General features: G+C 47.5%; 1 protein-coding gene across 6 annotated transcripts in view; it reads right to left on the reverse strand.

The window, feature by feature from the left end:
- LOC123770553 (zinc finger protein 76) overlaps window positions 1-25,281 on the reverse strand; it is a 120,147-nt gene that overhangs the window by 50,870 nt on the left and 43,996 nt on the right. For all 6 annotated transcript variants that reach the window (XM_045762569.2, XM_069301855.1, XM_045762565.2 and 3 more), the window contains exons 6-7: window positions 5,572-5,655; window positions 4,627-4,745 (exon numbers count right to left, since the gene is read on the reverse strand). In XM_045762569.2, coding sequence (XP_045618525.2) covers window positions 4,627-4,745; window positions 5,572-5,655 — 203 coding nt within the window. The remainder of the gene's footprint in view (window positions 1-4,626; window positions 4,746-5,571; window positions 5,656-25,281) is intronic.

Raw genomic sequence — 25,281 nt, forward strand, 5'->3', positions numbered from 1 at the left:
CAAGACTAGCGTGAGCTCATTCAGTTCATAGAGGTGTCTCAAGACGAAGTGGAAAATTTACTCAAGGGGCTAGGAAGAAATAAAGCTGTTGGGACAGATGAAGTTTCACTCTGGGTGCTGAGAGAATGTGCAACTGAACTAGGCATTCAACTTCAACTGATATTCCAGACATCTTTGTCCACACAAATCTTAGCAGATATTTGTAAAATGGTAAACATTGTTCCAATCTACAAGAATGGTCACAAAGAAGATACTCTAAATTATAAGCTCGTATCATTACAAAGCGTGGTAGTCAAAATATTAGAAAAACATTTAAAAGCCAAATGGCTAGAACACCTGGAGAGTAATGACATAATAAAGGACAGACAGTATGGTTTTTGAACAGGAAAATCCTGTGTAACAAATCAACTTGGTTATGCAAAGGGAGCATAACCAAGCATATATTGTGTCAGCTAGAAAAATGATAGGATGGATTACAAGAACGTTCAAATCCAGGAATCCCATCACAATGGTTGTACTCTTCAAATCACTTGTACTGTCCCGTCTTGGGTACTGCTCAATACTCACTTTCCACTTCAGAGCAGGAGAGATTGCTGAAATAGAGGGAGTACAGAGAACATATACGACATACATAGACAGTGATACAGCACTTAAATTATTGGGATCGTCTCAAAGCTCGCCAAATGTTCTCACTAGAAAGGAGACGAGAGAGATATTAAATAATATACACGTGGAAAATACTGTAGACAGGTCCGAAATTTACATACTAAAATAATAACATACTGGAGTGAATATGGAAGAAAATGCAGAATAGAACCAGTGAAGAGCAGAGGTGCCATAGGCACAATCAGAGAACACTAGAACACTGTATAAACATCAGAGGTCCACGGTTGTTCAACATCCTCCCAGCGAGTACAAGAAATATTGCCAGAACAACCGTGGACATCTGTAAGAGAAAACTAGATACTAGTAGTTTTCTTCAAGGAGTGCCAGACCAACCGTGTTGTAATGGATATATGGGCCTGCAGGCTGCCCCAAGCAACAGCTTGTTGGACCAAGCTCTCACAAGACAAACCTGGCCGCGGGCTGGGCTTGGGGAGTAGAAGAACTCCCAGAATCCCATCCAGCAGGTATCAAACAGGAACATTAACACCAAGGGAAGGGGAGCAAGGCCCCATCAGTCTCTAGAGAAACAGTGACAACTCATTACAACTCACTTTCGAGCTCTAGCGACTAAATTTCTCGTCGTTCATTTTTCTCTTGATTCTACTCTAGCGACGAAGTCCCGAGTCGTTCATTAAAATATTTGTTAAAAATTAAAATTTTATCCGATCAATATGGTAGTGGTTTCAAAATGAGCGTCTTTAGATTGCTCACAATTTAGCACTTTCACACCCATATGTCGCTTGAGCAGGACATATTTTTTTTCTCTTGAATGCACCTCAAGTAGCATTTGAAAAAAATATTTCTATAAAATCCAATTCTTATCCGATCGACTTGGGGATAGTATAAACATGTTTGCCATTAAATTTTTGTTTTCTCTAATAGCCACATAGCCTATTTAGGAGAACGGCATCATGGTGGTAAGACCATTGTATTGTTGACACGACGAGTGTAATCGACGTAGTTTTTTATTTGGTGCCAGTCTAACGTGTCCTTGTGTGACATTTTATACTTATGTTCTTCTAGAACATTCTATTGCGAACACATTGGTACAAAAATTAAGTACGCACATCGAAAATTAAGGTCAGGACAGTGAAAGAGTATACACATTTCAATAGGTGTTTCACCTATCTGCCGTCAGGTGTGCCATAAGAGGTAACACTTCAGCCACTTCCCACACTCTTGCGGGTGGGCCGCGATCATGATTCTACATTTATATGCATATGTCCGTGTAGGGAATTTTATTGCGGTCACAGTGATACCAAAATTAATGACACAGAACAATTCTAGGGTTGACAAACATGAAAAGATCATAAACATTTCAGCGCGGTTTAATGCTCACAGCTAACGATTGCCATAGTTTTTTATTTGGTGCGGGTCTTATGTCGGGTTTGGTAAAATTTTACATATACATTCCTCTAGAGCATTCTCTTGCGAGCAAATTGATACCAAATTTAAATACATACATGGAATATTAACACTTTGTGTGGATCAGGACTCCGCCCGGAGTCCTGATCCGCCTACCCACTTCCGCGATGTGGACATAAAATGATGTCCTGAAAAAAATATTTGTATAAAATTCAATTTTAATCCGATTTACTTTGGGTTTGTTTCAAACTGCGCGCCATGAGGCTCTCTTTCTCACCACTAGGCTGCATGGTACAATAAGTTCATGAAAGGTGTGGACCACATCGATCAAATGGTATTACCATTTTACCCGGAAAACTCACAAGTGGACCTAAAAGATAACGTTTTATTTCCTGCAAATGGCTTTGCATAATGCCTTTGTTTTGTACAAATACAACACAACTGATCAAAAAAAGCTAACATTGATACAGTTCCACGAGGTGGCAAATTGGGCCCTATTGTGCTGGGACACGGAAGATTGGCCTCAAACAGCAACAGTATCTCAACACTTGCGGCACGCTCCAGACATAAATGATGACACAGGTCCTGCCTATGCTGATGCCATGCAAACTCCTGGACCATCTGGTGTGAGGCGGCCCTTGTTCACTTCAACACCTCAAGCTGAAGCAGCAACCGAATCAGAACCCGAGATGTCTGGCACACTGCCATTTGACGAGACGGTTTTGTCAGATGACTGACTCAAATGTTGAACCTCCAGCGATTCAGTTGATTCTGAAAATCGCATGAACTACAAACTGAAACGAGTATTTTGATACCAGAATGAACACTGTATCACATAAACTGCCATAAGTAGACTCGAACCTTCATTGATTTTTTTTGGGTGTAGCGTGTGTCTGCATGAGTGTCCCAAATGGGATTTTTTTTTGGGTGTAGCGTGTGTCTGCATGAGTGTCCCAAACGGGTTGCAGGTGGGTGACTTTAGCCGTTTATACTGGTAATGCTTCCCCCATATCATGTATTATATGCATATGTCTGTTTAGGGAATTTTATTCCGATCAATGTACAACCAAAAATAACTGTGTGCAACAAGTATAAACTTGACAAACATAACAAAAGTAAAAACATTTCGTGTGTGTTTGACGCTCACTGATATGTTCCAGCGTTGTTTTATATTTGGCGCTATTCTATCTTACGCTTTGTTGATCTTTTTTACCTACGGGCTCATAGAACATTCTATTGCGAACACATTGACACAAAAATGAATGACGTACATAGAATAATAATGTCAGGACAGTGAAATTGGCATATACGATGGCATAGAACATATACGGCACGCATAGACGCAATAAAGCACCTAAATTATTGGGATCGTCTCAAAGCCCTTCAAATGTACTCACTAGAAAGAAGACGAGAGAGATATCAAATAATATACACCTGGAAGATACTGGAGGGCCAAGTACCAAATCTACACAGTAAAATAACAACGTACTGGAGTGAACGACATGGAAGAAAATGTAGAATAGAACCAGTGAAGAGCAGAGGTGCCATAGGCACAATCAGAGAACACTGTATAAACATCAGAGGTCCGCGGTTGTTCAACGTCCTCCCAGCAAGCATAAGAAATATTGCCGGAACAACCGTGGACATTTTCAAGAGGAAACTAGATTTATTCCTCCAAGGAGTGCCGGACCAACCGGGCTGTGGTGGGTATGTGGGCCTGCGGGCCGCTCCAAGCAACAGCCTGGTGGACCAAACTCTCATAAGTCGAGCCTGGCCTCGGGCCGGGCTTGGGGAGTAGAAGAACTCCCAGAACCCCATCAACCAGGTATCAACCAGGTAAATAAGTATAAACTTTCAAAGCGCCGTATCGCACATGTGTCGTCCCGTCACCGAATACCGGGTAACAATTTCACCACTTCCCACACTCTTGCGGGTGGGCCGCGATCATTATTCTACATTTATATTCATATCACCGTGTTGGGAATTTCATTGCGAGTCCATTGATACCAAAATTAACGCTGTAGGACAAGTGTGGAGGTGATAACAATCCCAAGAGTAAAAACATTTTGTTGCTGTTGGGCGCTCACGGCGAGTCATCTTCGTAGTTATTTATTTGGTGCTGGTATCCCTATACGTTTCGTGACTTTTTTTACTGATGTCCTTCTAGAGAATTTGATTGCGAACACGTTGGTACCAAAATGAAATACATAGCTCGAGAACTAAGGTCAGGAGAGTAAAGAGTATACACATTTTTGTTTTTACTCTTAAGCGACAAAAACGCCACGGCGCACATACCGCTTTTTTTTTTACCTTCGCCGGGCGCGCGAAAGTGTTAAGGTGAGCAGACCGAAAAGATGATAAACATTTTAGTGTCGCCACGCGGTCGCCCGAAATGAACGGCGCAAACCCAGAAAGTACACAGTTTACTCCAGGGAGCTCGAAAGTGTTAAGGCAGGGTATGTCGGAGTGGTAATTAGCGATTTTGTTGGGCTGACTGGTTGGGGGTCAAGACCTGCATCACAATATACAGAATTATAAATGGCAAACTCATAAGGTATCTCACTCATGGATATGTACTGTAGTTATAATACTCACCTCAACAGAGCACACGTATGGTTTCTCTCCAGTATGAATTCTACAATGATTCCTGTAATTTGTTGCTGAAGCAAATTTCCTTCCACATCCATCATATTTGCATTCATATGGCTTCTCACCTGTTCAAAACAATGCATCAGTTATGTATTATTGTATGTGATTTGTAGACAGTTGTTTACAATAAACTTGTGTGAGTTTGAAATAAATGCAAGTGATTCTCCTATGCCAGCACATGTCAATATTATTATTATTATGAACACTGTACTGTACTTCATATCCAAGTGTAAATGACCCCTTTCTTGCTGCACCCTCTCCCCTCTCCTCCTCCCCTCACCCCATCCTCTCCCCTCTCCTCCTCCCCTCACCCCATTCACTCTCCTCTCCATCCCTCACCTTATCTCCAGAAATGGACAGACAATCAGTGCCACCGACCGTACCTGACCGAAGCAATGTCAGCCTGGCTCACCAGGGGAGCAGTAGTCTCATTCTACCTCTTGGCAAGTTTTGGCCCTACCTGCCAGCCAGTATAAATCCACCTCACGATTGATATATTATCGGCACATTATACGAAGTCATGTCAACTTTTGTGTTAGAAGACAGCGATCTTCTAACACAATTGGCAAATGTTGATGAGGAAGGAGGTGATGCCAGTGTTTCCACAGCTTGATACAGTAGAGCAATGCAAATTAATGAAAGCAATTCCATCCATTAAGACACTCATACTTGTTGCATGTTATTGCTCTCATTAAGAAACTCGTAGTGTTAAACATGTAGAATATACCAGCAGTATACTCTACCCGTACACCTATCATCAAAATCTGCCCCAAAATGAAGCAGGGGGCATACTGATAAATACTTATTTATCTAAGTATTTATTTATTTATAAATAAATTTATTAGATATACTGATACATTAAGAAAGCAAGTTTTACGAGAGAATACTCACCAGTGTGAACTCTCATATGCACTTTCCTTATATTTGATGTCGTGAAGGACTTGTCACACATGCCGCACTTGAACGGGCGTTCTCCTGCAACACACATTGTTGACATGTAATACTTTTTTTTTTTTTTTATTATATGACATGTGTTAAAAGTCCTAACTTGGTGACTACCACCCGCTTAATAGTGTCCCTCAAATGGACTCCAATATCACCAACCATCCTGCTGTGAAATCCAATAATTAACCAATAGTATTGATTATAGGCTTGTATCAAGTACCTGTACCAACAATTATGAAATTGCAATTACCTGAAAACTGGTACTTAAGTACTAAGTACCAGTAAGTACTTGAACACAAACGTGACCAATACACACCTGGACATTGTTTTAAATCTGTGGCACAAATGGCACATGCTATGGGAAGGTATTTTATCCCATTTCTCCAAACATTGTTGTTAGACACAGAGAACATATTATGCATACGAACGGCCTATTGACATAGCTCGGGGTGCAGGGGGAAAGGGGGTTGTGTAAAAGCCTGGTTTGTGCCTCGGAGAGGCTACAGGGATCCAGTAAGTTCAGTAGAACTTCGGTTTCAACCCTTTTAACCCTGTCGTAGCTCAGTCGATTAAGGCAGTGTCTGGGATGGCTCCCGGACGCAGGTTCGAATCCTCGTCACGGCCCTTGTGGATTTGTTCACTGTTGTTAGGTGAGTACTTAACAACAATGCATGCAGGGGTCTGGAGCTTCAGCTCTTGGATGCCACCTATTAAGTTTCAAATGACTTGTGTACAACTTCCCAAACCCTTCAGTTCTGTAGCAATTTAAATATGAAGCTACACAAGAAGTCTGCCACAGCAGACAGAAAAACAAAAACTGTTGATTGATTGACAGTTGAGAGGCAGGTCCAAGAGCCAGAGCTCAACCCTCACAAGCACAACTAGGTAAGTACAGCACTTCATTTCATTTCTTTCTATTCTGACACTAAAAACATTCTTCCTAATGTGTCTTTTGCTCATCTGGATACTCAACTTTCATCTATGTCCCGTCATTTGTGCTCCCCTTTTAATTTAATACAGCATATCATTATCTCTTCTTTTTTTTCCCTGTAAATTCAACTCAGTATTTTGTGTACAATGATCATGTCTCTCATTTCTTCTATCTTCCAGCAATCCTACTAAGCTTATACATCATTGCTCTGGAACAAGTCTGATGACATATCTCTGGATGTTCTCGAGCCTTGCTTTGCGAACGAGATATGGTCTCCACGCTGGCAGTGCATTTCCCATAAATTTTCTGACGTATGTGATATCCAGAGCTCTGAATGACATCTCATTCAGGTTTCTGATATATCAAAACCCCAAGTAACTTTCCACTTCTAGCTACTGTGTACCTAATGGAGTTTAAGTCTAGCTGCCACTTGTTAAATCATTCTTGCATTCTGCCAAAATCTTCCTGTTTCTAGCAACTTCCTCTGACCATCCTCATAATTTGTGTCATCAGAAAATATTGATGGAAAAGTCTTTTCTCTATGGGAGATCATTTATATAAAGGAACAATTGAATTGGTCCTAATAAATGACTCATCAGACCCCATTCCCAAAATTTCCAGACATCTTCCCAAAACTACTACTAACTACAGTACAGGCAGAAATTGTCTAGGATCCGAGGCTTGCACCTGCCTAGGCCCCAGAAAATAAAGGTAAAGTCATAGAGCTATGGGGAATGTGAGAGGGGGTAAATCAAGTATAAAATGTAATTAAATATTCATTTCAAAGGGGCCCACAATAGCTTCCCAGTGCATACTTGCTGGTGTAGACAAGTTTCAAGAATTGCACCCGGTTTCTAAGTTTCAAGAATTGCACCCGGTTTCTAAGTTTCAAGAATTGCACCCGGTTTCTGAGTTTCTGCCGCCATTGTGACAGACCAACCAAGCATCAATAACCCACGGACCCCTCTGGAACCCTGTCGTCTCGTTCTTCGCCAGAAAAGAAGGAGACAGCTGTAAGTGAACAAAACGTTCACCCGGACCAAAAGAGCAAAAGCCTCAGCGCCGGAGGAGAGCATGAAACTTTCCAACCCGACCTCCAGAAGCTAAAGCCAACAAGAACACAGCTTTCTGGAAATAGCCTTGGACCAAAGGGGCCACCACAAACCGAGGGGAAGAGAGAAAGGAGAGCACCCAGTCCAAGAACCAGGACGGCTCAGGCGGGACACAAGCAGGCCAGAGGTGGAAAAAGGCACAAGAAAGCTTGCAAAACAGAGCCGAAATGACATCCACCCCAAATGCAAGTGGAGTGGCTCCGCCAATGCCGCACGATACGAGGTGACAATATTTGGTATAAGATGCCCGTCCTGAAAGAGACAAGAAAGAAAAGTCAACACTACATGACCTAAGACCGAAGACAACCTACGTGAAAGGAAATGGAAATGGTGAAATGACCGCCAAGAGACTTCATACTACCACCGAGAAGAAGACCGCAGGTGGGACACTATTAGAGAATTCGCTAAAAGAGGCGGAGCCGCAGGAAAATGCACCAGGTTCAGACACCGAGCAAGCAGCGCCTGAAACCAAGGCTGGGCCGGCCACCATAGAGCCAGAAGGAGAACCCTCCCCCGACAGGACTCGAGCTGAGCCAGAACCCCGAAGCAACAGTTGAACCAGGAGGAAAAAGAGGTACAGGTAACCCCATCTCAACCAATCACGGAAAAGCGTCTACTGCAATTGGCGGTTTCTGCACCTCCGTCCCTACACCGAATGGAGCAACCTCCTGGAGCCACCTGAGTCTTATCCCCAGCTAAACCCTGCCCCAACCACGAAACCCTCAGATGTTTGGGAGCCAGCAGCAGGGGAGAAAGGAGAACGGTGAACAACACCAACAAGGAAAGGATGAAGGGGCGTGGACTGAACCAAGGTCAAAGTGACCAACGCCACCAAGTCTGGGTCCCTATTACCAAAACGGCGCAGCCCCAGGGCATTCGAGTGGGCAACCAACCTAAATCTAGCATGCAACGCGCATGCTGCTTGACCCCTAACCTCAGCGACAGCAGAATGAGTAAATTGGAGTACTGTATAAATGGCGCACAAGTGTGGCAACACACTGGGTCGAAGGTGTCGGCGACCCAACAAACAGCATGACGGAGGCAGAACAGGTGATCATCATCCTGAGACAGGGGCAACGAACTACCCCCAAACTTGCACAAGGCGAGATGGAGCTCAGAGAACACGTCCATTGACCAACTAAACCCCTGACAAGGATTTCCAGGGCCTGCAGGAGGATGTGTCCCTACAGTAAGCCCAGGCACTGGTGCTGCCAAAACCAGTTGTATCTCCGAATAGTTTCCGGGCAAACTGGCCCCTGTGAAGTAATTACCTAAGTGTAATTACCTAAGTGTAATTACCTAAGTGTAATTACCTAAGTGTAATTACCTAAGTGTAATTACCTAAGTGCAGTTACAGGATGAGAGCTACTCTCGTGGTGTCCCGTCTTCCCAACAATCTTTGTCATATAACGCTTTGAAATTACTAAAAAGAACTGTATGATCCGACCTGGGTTTGAACCTGCATTAGCAGGGCTCACGCCCAGTTGTACACAGTACCATAACAACCTCACCAAAAAAGCAGCGTTGAATGTAATGAAACGGCATTTGCTGGGTGAGTCCCGGAGGCTCCCCGGAGCTTACTAGGCTAATATGCTAATGTCAGACTTTGCCTTCAGTCATGTGTATGGACTTACTGGAAACCACGAGCCAGAACCTGGCCTTCTCTAGAGAGGCAAGGGGAGCAATGGCCTATAGAAACCCCCGTGTAATTGGAAGCATTCTATGTCTGCCATCGACTGGGTTAAGCACCCAGAAAGGTAGGCGTTCCAAAACAAACCCCTATTATGGTAAAAATTGCAACCAAAAGCCGAACGAGTGGATAGAACTCCCCAAACAAAAACGAGCAAACTAGTATGACATCATCCGTCATCGTGCTGCTGTCTGCGCAGCCCCCCCTCCCAGGGAGGTGGGAGGGGCAGCCCCAGACCTACCACGTCAGCAATCCACACCCCCAATTCTGAGGCTGGATCTAAAACATGCGAAAAAAACGCCGACCGGAGGGAGAGAGGGATTCCGGGGAGCCTCCGGAACTCACCCAGAAAATGGCATTTTACCACATTCAACGCTGGTTTTCTGGGGAAAACCCCTATGGCTCCCGGGAGCTAACTACCCACAGAGGAAATGAATAGGGACTTACCCGGGAGGCAGTTGCTGCTCACTCCTCAACCCGAAGTCGAGACAACTGGCTGCATCCGCCGACCCAGACCCGACCGGGCCCAGGAATGTTTACAAGGTAACGAGCAGCCAGGACCCTGTTCGACCGCCAAAATCCCCGCACCCGAATGTCAGCCCAGGACATATTGCCAAAGACAGCGGCAAGAGCCGCGAACTTGCAGACGTCAAGGGCACGGGGATAGACCGCAGGCTGGCTAGCCTTAATAATCCTGCGGATGACCTGAGAGACCCACACCCTCAAACAGGGAAGAAGGGAAACCGGATCAACCCAAAGCGCATCCACAGACACAGAAGCTGTGGCGCGCAAATAACGGCGGAGAGCCGCAACCGAACACAAAACATGATGCACCCCGGCCGAACCAACCAAGCATCAACAACCCAGGGACCCCTCCAGAACGCAGCAGTCTCATTCTTCGCCAGAAAAGGAGAAGGGTGCAGTCGAACAAGCCGACCACCCCGACCGAAGGAGCAGAAACCTCTGCGCCGGAGCAGAGCATGAAGCTCACCCACCCGACCCCCAGAGGCCAATGCCAACAGGAAAAAGAGCCTTCGAAAAACAATCCGGAACCAAACGGGCCATAACAAAATGAGGAGAAGAAAGAAAAGAGAGCACTCTGTCTAATGACCAGGACTGCTCAGGCGGCACATGAGCAGGCCGGAGGTGAAACAACGGCGGAGACAGCTTGCAAAACGGCGCAGACGTGACATCAATACCGAAAGCAAGCTGAAGCGGCTCTGCCAACTGAAGGCGTCGACTCCGACGGCCTCGCAGTCGGGAAAGGGCGCCACAAACAGGGGAAGGCGCCGCGACCACGCCGACACGAAGAGGACCACCTCGAGGCGTCCGAACGTCTGGCAAAGCCAATGGAAAGAATTAGTGTCGACCGTCCATTCCGTGGAGAGGGGAATGAAACGAGACACGCTGTCGGCCAAGACGTTGGACACTCCCCGCACGTGAACTGCCGTGAGAGCCAAACCCCCGAGAACTCAGCAGACGAGTCACCCGATGTGACCAGCGCCAAAGAGCCAAGGACCGCATCGAACCTCCCCGGTTCAGACAATGAACCACCGGGGAGCAGTCCGAATGGAGCCGGATCGTCGTCCCGTGGGCGACTCGAATCCTCCAAAGAGCAAACCACACCGCCGCGAACTCCCACACAATGCTGTGGGCTCGACGGAAGGGCTGACCCCACCGACCCTGGCTGGCCTGGTGAGCACTGGTCACAAAGCCCCAGCCGAGAGATGACGCATCCGTGAACACATCGAGCGAGGGCTCGGGTAGGCACCTAAGGCACTGAACCCCCAAAAAACAGAAGAGGAAGCTGGTGAGGCAGCAACCGACGCATAGCAACTCGGGGTCCGAACCAAGCCATCACGAAGAGGCAGAAGGGATGTCCCCGAAGGAACCAGAACAGCCGACGAAGCCAAATCCGACCCGGCGGGTAGACCAGCATCGTGAAGTTCAGGCTCCTGCACAGACCCTCAAGCAACTGCCGGGTGACCCGGAAGCCCCCCAGAAACAGGCACAAGCGGGACCGCAGCCGCAGAAGAGACTCCGGAGGAAGAGACAAGGAAGCGGTCCGAGAGTCCCAACCTCTCCTGGAGTATGAACCTGGAAGGGAACCAGATAGGACTTCCTCCAGTTCACCAAGAACCCGAACCCAGCGAGCTGAGAAAGAACCAGATCCCTGGCTAGCAGACAAGCGGACTGGCTGGGAGCCCAGACCAGCCAGTCGTCGAGGTAGGCCAACACCCGAACACCTAACAGACGCAGACGGGTCACCACGACCCGCGAGAGGCGTGTGAAAATGCGATATGCCAGGTTCAACCCGAACGGAAGACAAAGAAAGCGGTAAGCACGAAGCGCCACAACAAAACCGAGCCAGTCCCTGAACCCCGGATGAATCGGGATGTGCCAATAAGCGTTCCGGAGGTGCAGGAACACCATCCAAGTGCCCGGCTCCAACAGGAGCCGAACCTGAAACAGCGTGGTCATCCGAAAGGCGGGGCAATGAACCCAGGGGTTCAGATGGGACAAGTCCAGAATGAACTGCAGGTCCGCACAGTCCCGTTTCGGGACTGGAAACAGACGGGAAACCGATCCGAGGATGTCGTCGTTTCGACCACACCCCCAAGCGAACCCACACCAAGATGACCTGACAGAGCGCAGGGAAAGAAGCCTGCCCCGCCATCCCCGAACCCCCCACAGGGGGAGGGGCCACCCAACACCACCAGAGGCTGTGCAAAACGACCCGAAACGCCCACAAATCATGTGACCAGGCGTGAGCGAACAATGCAAGCCTTCCCCTTATCGCCCCGTCAATGGCAACCAGACAAAGGCGGGTCCGAAGGAGGAGCCGAACCCGAACCCGACACTAGTGGCCTACCACGACGAGAGGAACCCCAAGCCTTGGCACCACCCTTCCAGGAAGGCCCACCATGGGACCCCCGGAGAACCAGCAAGTCCGACATAGAATGGCAAGAAGCCGAAGCCGCCTGAATATACTGCGCAACGGCTGAAGCCTCAAACAAGAGAGGGCAAAAAGGGGAAGACCTCCTAAGAGCCAAAGCACAAGCGGATTCCACAGAGGAGGCAAGCACCGTCTGCCGACACGCGAGCTGGGAGGCATAAAACAGAGCCACTGCATCCCGTAAGATTGGCGTGAAAAGCTTCAGCAAGGCAGCCGATGAGCGAGCCACCAAGGCGCCAGACCCAGGAACAGCCCCAGGAACAGCCCCAAGCGCCCCCACATCCTCCGTGAGCCAGTCAGAAGACAGCTCCAAGAGGGAAAAGAAGCGCAAGGCCGCAACCAAAAGGCCCCGAGAGCGCAAGTCCTCCTCCACCTGCGCCGCCAAAAGGGAGGGAACCTGCACATGGAGCTGAACGACACCAACATCCCAGGAAAGGGCGGGAGCACACAAGCACTCATTGAGGTGCTCAAGGTCGCCCCCCCCAGGAAAACCTGAAGCACCGTCGAAGCCTCCCGCCACTCAAGCGTGTGGGAACGGCAGAAGGAGTGCCAGCCTCCAAGGCAAAGACAGGACAGTCTGCCAGCCAGGACGACTCTGGAACTTCATAACCGAGCCAGAAAGGGAACGAAGTCCCAAACATGAAAGCCGAGGGATCCATTGCCGAGGCATAATCCGGGTCACGCAGGAGATTTGCCGCAAGGGCCGCCCGCACTACAGCAAGTTAGATGCAATAAGCAGAAAACCTCCGAAAAGACGGAACCGAAGCACCCGGGGAAACACGGAACCGAACCAGGGGAGGGGCAGACACCAATCCAACTCGTACGCAGAGGGGGAAAAGAAAACCCCACTCCTTGTAACAGTAAGCCCTGCTCAGAGGGTAGAAAAATCCAGGCGGGGTCCAGTGGGGCCCAAGGCTCCCAAGTCTGCCCCTCCCCAGCCCCAGGGTCCTCTTCCGCATGACCCGGGGTAGAGTCCTCCCCCCAAGCACCGACCCCACTAGACAAGGCCGGCGCAGCAGTAGAAGCCTGATAGAATGAGGCCCACTGGTCAGACCCAGAGGCTTTAGCCGGGGGAGGAGACTCGAATGCCTCCGTCGCCACACCGGAAGGGGCATCCCCCAAGGCTGCCCGAGTCTCGAGACCAACTAACCCCTGCCCCGACTCCGAAACCCTCAGACGTTTCGGGGATGGAAGCAGGGGAGGGGGACCAGAACAAACAACAGGAGGGAAAGGATCAGGAGGTGCGGACTGAACCAGGGTCGAAGCAACCCCCACCCCCAAGTCCGGGTCCCTATAAATAAAACAGGGCAGCCTCGGGGCATCCAGGTGAGCAACCAACCTAGTGCATTGCAACAACCAAAACCTAGAATGCAACGCCTGTGCAGCCTGTACCCGAAGATGATCATCCATAGATTGGGTAAATTGAGTCACCAGCAAGCAACAATACTCACAGGACTCAGGATCGAAAGTGCCACAGACCCAACAGGCTGCATGATGGAGGCAAAAACAGTGAGGGTCGCCCTGAGACAAGGGGATTGAACAACCCTCAAACTCGCACGAAGCGAGGGGGGACCCCGGGGTCACATCCATCGGACCCACGCGCCCCCTAGGGAATTCCCAGGGTCCTGAGCATTTACTTGAAGAGGACTCTTGCTCGGGTAAACCCAGCCAAGGTACTGCTAACCGGTGCCCAAAGCTACCAAACAAACTGTCTAAAGCTGAACCCCAGGGACGTATACACTCACGGGGACCAAACAGGGGGCACCACCAAGTATCAGGGGGGAGGCCAAGTATCAGGGGCAAATAGGGCAAAACCCCCCACCAGGCAAAAAGAAAAAGAAAAACAAAACCCCGCAAGAGGACAACGTACCCCAAGGAACAGAGCCAGCCGCTGTAATAGGTGACAACTAGCTGCCCTAGCAACTAGCACCCTGCGCCCCTACCAGTGAGAAAACTGCCTCGTAAACTAAAGTTAACTAGGGGAGACAAAACCCCCAAGTACCCAAAGAGCGGCCGAGAAACCGAGCAGTAAAACGGACATACACAGGCAGACCCCGATGAACTTGTGGAAGGTAACCCCAAGCTCCAAGGGCATTACTTACAAGGCACCTAGGGAAGGGAACCCTAGGCGCATGCAGCCCGAGTACTGAGGAATAACTCCTGGCTCTCGCACCCCTGGAGTACAGCAGCCACACACAAGGCACAGCACCGCAAAAAGACTGGAGCCAGAGCACACAACCAAGCCGATAGCATCAGCCTCAAGAACTTGGGTGTGGATTGCCGGCGCGGTAGGTCTGGGGCTGCCCTTTCCCCCTCCCGGGGAGGGGGGGCTGCGCAGACAGCGGCGCGATGACGGATGACATCATACTAGTTTGCTCATTTTTTTGTTTGGGGAGTTCTATCCATTCATTCAGCATTTGGTTGCAATTTTCACCAGAATAGGGGTTTGTTTTGAGACGCCTACCTTTCTGGGTGCCTAACCCGGTCGATGGCAGACATAGAATGCTTCCAATTACACGTGGGTTTCTATAGGCCATTGCTCCCCTTGCCTCTCTAGAGGGGGCCAGGTTCTGGCTCGTGGTCCTCGGTAGGCCCATAAGAACTCCATACACATGACTGCTGCCAAAGTCTGACATTAGCATATCAGCCTAGTAAGCTCTGGGGAGCCGTAGGGGCTCCCCCCAGAAATTCAACTGGATCTCTGACGTGACTCGAACCAGTGACCGAAAGAATCACAGCCACTGATGTCATCCACTGAAACACCCCGACTTGGTAAAAGGCATTATGGACAATTGCAGGGTTTGACACAGGGACCATGAGGACCCCAACAGTCAATCACACAGGCAGACCACAACGACACACACAAAAAATATCGAACCCACACCCTTGGCCACCCCGAGAACAGGTACCACCAACTGAACAATAAGGGACACAAGGAGCGACCAACCTCGGAGGCCCAGAAGAGGACTGCCCTACTTAATCTTGGTATTATCTAATAGGCACCCCAGCAGCCTCCCAACGGGCAAAAGAAAACTAAAAATAGGAAAGAGAACCCTGAGGAAGCACCACAACCCAAGGAGAGAAGAGGCACGGCCTCAGCGATTATGCAAGCTGGGCAGCACTGTGTGCCCCAACTAGCAACAACCACTCCCTACCCAGGGCTAAATGAAAGTACAGTGGTACCTCGGAATGCGATTGTCCCTGTATGCGAGGTTTTCGGAAGGCGAGGTGTATTTACTCCAAAAATTTGTCTCGGAAGGCGATGGTTACTTCGGGAGGCGAGTTTGGACGCGAGTTTGTTGATACGCGTACAGCCGACCTAGCGCGTGGTGGTTCGGCGATCGTCGCCCCTCCGCCCTGCCGCCCCTCAGTTTATTATTGTCTCGCGCTCAGTGACTACCCCCACATCAATTCCTCTCGCAAATTTTCAGTGTTTTGTTGGATTTTTGGTGATTTGTCTATACAATTTGTTATTATTTATCTCACCATGGGTCCCAAGAAAGCCAGTGGTAAGGATAAAGGCCAGAAAGCTCATGTGAGGATGACAATAGAGGAGAAACAAGAGATCATTCGGAAGCATGAGAACAGTACACATGTTGTTGAACTTTGTAGGCAGTACAACAAAGCCACATCAACAATATGCACTATACTTAAGAAGAAAAATAAGATTATGGGTGCTAAAGTGGCAAAAGGAGTAAGAACATTAACGGCACAAAGACCACAAATACTTGAAGAAGTGGAAAAGTTGTTATTAATTTGGATACACGACAAGGAGTTGAGGGGTGATAGTGTTTCGGAGGCCATTATTTGTGAGAAAGCCAGGGTGTTGCACGAAGACCTTCTAAAGAATACCCCTGCAACGAGTGATGCAGATAAGAAAGAGTTTAAGGCAAGCAGGGGCTGGTTTGAAAAATTTAGAAAGAGAAGTGGTATCCATAGTGTTACAAGGCATGGGGTTATGTGATGTGATTATGGAAGGGGACTCCCCTTCCAAACAGTAACTCCTCTCCTCCTCCCCCCTCCTCACCATCTTCCATACGCCTACAGCACTCGACAGCAAGGTAAGTAATAACTGGAACACAGTTTTGTAGGTTTATTTAGATGAATTAGGTAAATTAGGTATAAAAATTTAGTTTGATGTGGGGTTTTTGGGGTAGTCAGGAACGGATTAATTCATTTCCCTTTATTTCTTATGGGGAAATTAACTTCGGAATGCGAGTTTTCGGAAGACGAGGCGTCTCCAGGAACGGATTAAACTCTTATTCTGAGGTATGCCTGTACCAAGACTTAAGCTGACCCCAAGGGCAAGGCAGAAAGCCCAGCAGCTGCTACCTCTATGGGAATAGGGTCCCAAAGGACCCAGAGAAGTTAACTCTAAACTCCAAAGGATGTACTCCCAGGGTGCCTAGGGAATGGAGCCCTAAGTGCATGCAGCCCTTGGTACAGAACTCCTGGCCACCACTAATGCACAGCAGGAACACCAGCAGGGTGAGGCCAATCAGGCAACCGAGACCAGAGCAGACTTCCACCCCGCTTAGCTTAAGCTGATAAACTAATGGTTTGGCTGCAGGCTTGGTGGGCTGTGAACCCCCCCCCCCCATCCCCTTTGGATGGGGGTCAGTGCGAACAAGTGATGTGCGGTGTAATGATGTGTCACTCGTTAGTTTGTTTTTCTTTGGGGAAGTTTCTAGCCTCTGTTCGGTCTCAAATTGCAATTTTTCTACCAGGAGGAGACTGTTTTGAAGCGCCTCCCTTTCTGGGTGCTCAACCCCGGTCGATGGCAGACATGAATACTTCCATACTTGAGAATTTCATAGGCCATTGCTCCGTTCGCCTCTATGAGGGGACCTTGTTCTGGCTAGTGACACTTGGTAGGCATGACAACTCCATATGACTGAAACCCTGTAATAATATTAGCTAATATCAGTCCATTAGCTCCAGGGAACCGACGGGTCTTCCCCACAGAAACACCCAAGAACCAATAGCACACAGAGCCCAAAATAACAAGTTCCAGGAACTACAAGCAATGTGACACAGTCAAGCAAAATACCAAAGGAGAGACCCACAGGGACAGACACCAGAGAAATGCAAAATAATGTATACATAGAGAAGAATATACATACCGAGCATGAACTTGGAGTGAAAAACTGCAATCCAGAAAGCATCAAACTAACACAACTCCCTTGGCCAAGGACACCATCCCTAACGACCAATACCAGGAAAGCCAAGGCAAATCACCCAAGCCCAAGCACACAACCTCAAAGACATAGCTCACATAAAATGCTGACTAAGGCATAGATTGGCAACAGGACAAAACACTCCTAACCAAGGCACACAAGAAGTGTACCACAGAACAGGATGATACCAACACCCATCCAAAAGAGGTCTGTCATTACACTCAATGTGCTTTCTGGAAGGCCCCCCCCCCCCACCCCACCCCAAACCTCAGTATGTTAAAAAAAAAAAGCTATCTCACCATGGAAACAAGATGGTCAGACCACGGGGAAACAAGAGGACAAAAGAACAGCTCTGCGGGAAGCTAAAGACAAACTATTAGATTAATGGCCCCAACACCACACCAAATCCGGCGCTGCTTTAGCAACGAGCAGACAACGAGCTGCAAGCCCTTGAGTAGAGTGCCAGAAACCATGAGACTAAATATTTGCCAAGGGACAAAATGCCAAAGAAAACACACAGCACTGCAAATATCCAGACAGAAGGAGCCCATGAAAAGACAGCATGCAGACTAAACTCAACCACCCTATATCTTGAGGGTGTCTTGAGATGATTTCGGGGCTTAATGTTCCCGCAGCCCGGTCCTCGACCAGGCTTACACCCCCAGGAAGCAGCCCGTAGCAGCTGTCTAACTCCCAGGTACCTATTTACTGCTAGGTAACATGGGCATCAGGGTGAAAGAAACATTTTGCCCATTTGTCTCCGCCTCCACCGGGGATCGAACCCAGAACCTCAGGACTGTGAATCCGAAGCCCTGTCCACCCAGCTGTCATGCACCCTATAAACAAAAGAACTAAAATAACACAAGAAAAGAAAGGATGGGTAGACTGCATCTTCCTAGACTGCCTAAAAACGTTTGATACAGTTCTTCACAAAGACTAATATACAAGATTTAGAGGCAAGCAGAAATAACAGGAAAGGCCCTGGAATGGGTATTTACAGACAGGAAACAAAAGGTCATAGGCAGAAAGGATTTCTTGGGCTGGAGAGGCATAGAAAGTGGTATTCCACAGTGGGGTGTCCTGGAACCATTGCTGTTTTTAATTTATGTAAATGACCTCGCAGAGGGAGTGGCATCGTACATGTTGAGGTTTGCAGATGATACAAAGTTAATGAGAATAAGAACTGAAGAAGGTTGTAAGGTACCTGGAAGAGATTCTGGGAGTTCTTTTACTCCCCAAACCCGGCCCGGAGCCAGGCTTGGCAACGAGCCTGGTACTGCAAGGAGGTACAAACTTCAAACTTCAAAGAGTGGGTAGATAAATAGCTTCTGGAATTCAGTCCAATGAAAATGGACATGAAGATAGGAGACCTGTACTGAACTGTACCATAAGGGGGAAGGCAATTATAAGAAACAATAAGAGAAAAAGACCTGGGAGTAAACATAATCTCAACACTAACACCAGAAGCTCATGTAAACAGGATAACATCAGTAGCATACTGGAAGTCAGCAAGCATAATTTCTTATCATTCTTCAAGGGGCTCTGTTGGCTATCCTCTTACCTCCGGGCTTGCTAAAACTCTGACTCTTTATCTTGGCACTTTTTCTCCTGCTCACCTTCATCACTCTCAGGACTTCAGAGAAAGCCTACGCCTGCAGCCCTCCCGTAAGAGGCTTAGTCTTGATGTCGACTCTGTTTACTAATGTTTCCCTTCATGACGTTCTCTCTTTCCTTAGTCAGAAGGCAACTGAGGGCCTTCTTCCTCTCCCACTTACCAATGACATTTTCCTCGAACTCATCAGATTCTGTGTTGACTCTTAACTCATTCTCCAACAGAAAATCCCTCTCTCAAACTTTTGGTGTCGCTATGGGTTCCTCTCTCTCCCCTGTTCTTACCAATCTCTATATGGAATACTTCAAAACCGTTCTTCTTCCCACTATTGATACTTGTCCCTCATTCAGGCTTCGCTATGTTGATGACATTTTTGCTTTATGGTCTCATGACCTTAGTCTTTTCCAACCTTTCCTCTCCTCTCTTTACAATCTGGCTTTTTCTATCCATTTCAAAGTTGAATGGGAATCTAATTACCTCCTCCCTTTTCTTGATGTTCATGTTCACAGCTGTGTCCGAGTTCTCTTTCACTGTCTACCACAAACCTACTATGAACATACCACTATGAATGTACATTTAAAGTGGTATGTACAGTCACTTCTTTTCCTACCATCCTCCTCCTGTTAAGAAAAGTGTCCTTGTCTATCTCTTCCTCCTCACTCTATGCATCAGTGGCCCTGAGTTTCTTGATTCTGTAATTTCCATAATTTTCAAATCTCTCTCTTGCCTTGGTTACCCCTTACATTTTATTAACTGTGCCTTTTTCTCAAGCTCAACAAAATTTCTTACATCCCAAACCTGTTTCCAACACTATTAGCACTGTGCACTGCCTTGCCTTCATATCTGAACTCAAAAATCTCACTAATACCCTTTGGCCTCTTGACATAAAGCTCGCCTTTCAACAAACTAACACACACTGCGTAGTAATCTGGTTCACACTGCTCCTTCTGCTTCTAATGCTGCTGGTGTCTACTCTATTACCAGTTCGTCTTGTCATCTCCAATACACTGGGATAACTGGCCCATACACTAAATGCCAGACTTAAGGAACACAAAGGAAATGTTAAGCCTGCAGACACACACAATGCTCTCTTCTGTCATGTTAGGGATTTTAATCATCCTACTGATTGGTCTTCTAAAATAATCTTCCCTTCCTTTACTCTTTATAGACATCGTCTTGTTGACTCGGCTGTGATACACAGCCTACCCAGCATCAACCTAAGTCCTGGCTTTGTTGCTGTTGACTCTTCCTTTTCACACTACAAACTCAAGTGCTCTAACCTTTTTAACAAACGTGACCTAACATAAGCTTACCCCCATTTTCTCTCTCTTTTTCTTTCTCTTCTTATTCTTACATTCCATTCTTCTGTCACACGATTATTACACCCATCCCATCCAGTACCTTTCTTCTTGTTCTTACCTTTTGCCATGCTCTTGACCTTCTTCTAGGAATTACCTCCTCTTTACTGCTCTTTACCTCACTCTTGCCTTATTAAAAGCCCGTGCCTCCCTCACTCCCATCACAATCGACTTGATAATAGCCCAGGACGGACAGAAACGTCATTGTCTCCTAACTTCTGGATATGTCTTCCATACCTCCTACTTCCCTATGCTATGGAGGGCCAGGTTCCAAATCTACATAGTAAAATAACAACATACTGAAGTGAACAAAATGGAAGAAAATGCAGAATAGAACCAGTGAGGAGCAGGGGTGCCATACACACACTTTGAGACCACTGTATAAACATCAGAGGTCCACGGTTGTTCAACATACTCCCAGCAAGTGTAAGAAATATTGCCGGAATAACCGTGTACATCTTCAAGAGAAAACTAGATAGTTTTCTTCAAGAATTACCAGACCAACGGGGCTGTGGTGGATATGTGGGCCTGCAGGACGCTCCAAGCAACAGCCTGTTGGACCAAGTTCTCACAAGTCAAGCACGGCCTTGGGCCAGGCTTCGGGAGAAGAAGAACTTCCAGAACCTCATCAAGCAGGTATCAAGCAGGTACCCAGGGTAAGACAGAATGCCCTAGACCCCCTGTCGTACCTCAAGGGCGAAGATAACAAGCGATGAAGTAGTCAAACAAGGAGTGATTTCTGAATGCCTCCAGGGAAGATAACCCTGACATGCAAGGGCAGTACTCACGGAGCACCTAGGGATGGTCACTCTAGGTGCATGCTGCTTCTGTACACTAAGACACCTGGCCACCACACCATACACACCTGGAACACACACACACACACACGGTGCTGGTCACTCTAGGTGCATGCTGCTTCTGTACACTAAGACACCTGGCCACCACACCATACACACCTGGAACACACACACACACACACAGTGTAAAAATCTAGAACAGGAACTTGAGGCCAGAGGTGTCTGATCTGACCACCAGCACATCCGTTCAAGAACTGGAGTGGTAGGATGTCGGCTTTGCGCTAACGAGCAGAAGTGCTAGTCGCATGAAGGGTTGCTGGTTTAGTTTCTTTCTATGGGAGTTATTGTCATCTTTTGGGATGTAGATTGCATAGTGTAACCAGTAGTCTGTTTTAATTCGCCTACCTTCCTGATCAATGACAATTATCATATACTTTAAATGCTCCAGCAGTCTGGGAGCTGCTCCAGCAGTCTGGGAGCTGCTCCAGCAGTCTGGGAGCTGCTCCAGCAGTCTGGGAGCTGCTCCAGCAGTCTGGGAGCTGCTCCAGCAGTCTGGGAGCTGCTCCAGCAGTCTGGGAGCTGCTCCAGCAGTCTGGGAGCTGCTCCAGCAGTCTGGGAGCTGCTCCAGCAGTCTGGGAGCTGCTCCAGCAGTCTGGGAGCTGCTCCAGCAGTCTGGGAGCTGCTCCAGCAGTCTGGGAGCTGCTCCAGTAGTCTGGGAGCTGCTCCAACAGTTTAATTCGCCTACCTTCCTGATCAATGACAATTATGATATACTTTAAATGTAAAGTGCTCATAGGTTATTGCTCCCTGCGCCTCTCTGAGGGGACCAGGTTCTGGCTCGTGGTCCCCTGGTAGGCATAAGAACTCCTGTGAGAGATGACCCCAAACTAATATAGCACATATTAGTTCGAATAACTTCAGGGAGTCTCCGCGACGCCCCTCAGAAAGAGGTAACTCTGGCAAAAAGCAGCCAAGCCAAACAAGTGACCCGGCACACATAACAGTCTGGCATGAAAAATTACACTAACATGAGGTTGCAAGGGAACAAACCCAGGCACGAGCCCCAGCGGTGCATAGAGTCCAAAGAACAATCAACAATTAGCTAAGAAGATGTGTGGATGACTGGGATGGCTTGCAGGGACCTTCAGGTCACCAAGGGTGCCATCTGGTGGTGACGTTATCTTGAGGTTATCTTGAGATGATTTCGGGGCTTTAGTGTCCCCGTGACCCGGTCCTCGACCAGCGCAGCCCATGACAGATGACTAACACCCAGGTACCTATTTTACTGCTAGGTAACAGGGGCATAGGGTGAAAGAAACTCTGCCCATTGTTTCTCGCCAGCGCCCGGGATCGAACCCGGGACCACAGGATCACAAGTCCAGCGTGCTGTCCGCTCGGCCGACCGGCTCCCGGTCGTAATAGTGCTAACTATTAGTGGTCGAAGGAGTAATAGTGCTAACTAGCAGATAGTGTTTACCTTGTGTTGGTTTCAGGGGAGCATCCCCATGGCCCGGTCATCGCCCAGACCTCCACCTTGCTGGACTGATCAACGTCCAGTTGCTGGACTAGTGCTAGACAAGTGTGTACTGTACATAGTTCGTATTCATGTTTGACAAATGTTGTGCAAGCAGTTGCTCGTCTACCTACACCTACTGGCAGGTATTCCCAGATCTTGTATTCCCAAACTTCCCTATGCTTCTACTAAGGGAGGCAAAATCTCATCCTTAGTCTCAGGTGGGAGCTCATGATTCGTTAGAGCATGGTGTGTTACCTGAAGTGTGGAAGATACCAGGTAGATAGCTCATGGAGATGATGAGGATACCTTCACAGAAACTGGTCACCTGGTGGTCACATCAGAGAGAAGAATGTCCACCAGTGGCAAACTATTGTTTGCCTTGCTTTCTGCAAGGTTCATTTCTTTCCATCAAGTTTTGTTTGTCTCCCCTAACTACATGGCTGGTTTCCTAAGCTTTGGGGATCCCTAATCCCCAAGCTTCCTTCACTTCATAGAGATATCCAGAATATGGTCCTGGCCCATGGCAGGTCAGTGTGGATCTTAGAGCCTGCATTGGGATGGCTGCCAGCTAATCCGGTCCAGGCCCTGGCTCCAAGCTAATCTGTCCCCGGGGCCAGACTCATGGAATTAAATTTTTATAGAAATGCAAGGTGCCAGTAGAGCAAGCACTCAGTATAGTGTGGAGAAAGAGCTTGGACATGGGGCAGATACCAGATGTGCTTAAAGCAGCAGACATAGTCCCTCTACACAAGGGAGGGAGCAAAGCATTGGCAAAGAATTATAGACCAGTTGCACTAACGTCCCACATAATAAAAGTATTTGAGAGAGTGATCAGTAGTCAGGTCACTAGATTCATGGAAACCAATGACTCCCACAACCCAGGCCAACATGAATTTAGAGCGGGAAGATCATGCCTCTCACAGCTACTTGACCATTACGACAAAATCACCTGAGGCATTAGAAGATAAACAGAATGCAGATGTGGTATCCACGGACTTTGCAAAGGTATTCGATAAAGGTGACTATGAAGTGATAGCACACAAAATGAGGTCAGTGGGAATAACTGGTAAAGTAGGACGCTGGATACTCGGTTTTCTGTCGAACAGAACACAAAGAGTAACTGTCTGCCATATAAAATGGAGTCCAAGCGCAGTTAAAAGCTCTGTACCTCAGTGTACAGTCCTTGAACCACTGCTTTTCCTTATTCTCATATCAGATATAGACTCAAATACAAGTCACAGCTTCATATCATCCTTTGCGGATGACACAAAAATCAGTATAAAAATTACCCCTGTTGATGACATTGAAAAACTACAAGCAGATATTAATAAAGGTTTCAACTGGGCAGCAGACAATAACATGATGTTTAACAGTGATAAAGTCCAGGTACTCAGGTACGGTAAAAATGAGGACCTTAAACATAATACAGGGTACAAAACACAGTCAAATCTACCCATAGTATGAAAACAGCATGTAAAGGATTTGGGAATACTGTAATGATGTCTGACGACCTAACATTTAGGGAGCATAACCAAGCAAATATTGCGTCAGCTAGAAAAATGATAGGATGGATTACAAGAACTTTCAAATCAAGGGATCCCAACACAATGGTTGTACTCTTCAAATCACTTGTGCTGTCCCGTATTGAATACTGCCCAGTACTCACTTCCCCCTTCAGAGCAGCAGAGATGGCTGAAATAAAGGGAATACAGATAACATATACGGCATACATAAATGCAATAAAGCACCTAAATTATTGGGATCATCTCAAAGCTCTCCAAATGTACTCACTAGAAAGGAGATGAGAGAGATATCAAATATTATATACGCGGAAAATACTGGAGGGCAAAGTCCCAAATCTACACAGTAAAATAACAACACACTGGAGTGAATGATATCGAGGAAAATGCAGAATAGAACCAGTGAAGAGCAGAGGTGCCATAGGTACAATCAGGGAACACTGCATAAACATCAGAGGTCCACAGTTGTTCAACATCCTCCCAGCAAGCATAAGAAATATTGCCGGAACACCCGTGGAAATCTGGAGAAAATTAGATAGTTTTCTTCAAGGAGTGTCGGACCAACCGGGCTGTGGTGGATATGTGGGCCTGCGAGCCGCTCCAAGCAACAGCCTGGTGAACCAAACTCTCTTGCGGAGAAGAACAACTCCCAGAACCCCATCAAGCAGGTATTGTACCTGGATGGGGTTTTGGGAGTTGTTCTACTACTGTTAGACAGCTTGGTCCAACAGGCTGTTGCCTGGAACAGCCTGCAGGCCCACATATCTACTACAGCCTGGTTGATCCAGCACTTCTGGCAGAAAAGTGTTCAGTTTTTCCTTGAGAACTTCTACCTCTGATGTTCATACAATGTTCTCTGATTGTGCCTATGGCACCTCTGCTCTTTGACGTTTATATTCTGCATTTCCTTCCATATCGTTAACTACAATATGTTGTTATTTTACTGTGTAAATTTATAAGCACCAAAGAGCTACTGAAAGGTGGCCC

Source organism: Procambarus clarkii, chromosome 46, assembly GCF_040958095.1.
Source record: "Procambarus clarkii isolate CNS0578487 chromosome 46, FALCON_Pclarkii_2.0, whole genome shotgun sequence".
NCBI classification, from domain to species: Eukaryota; Metazoa; Arthropoda; class Malacostraca; order Decapoda; family Cambaridae; genus Procambarus; species Procambarus clarkii.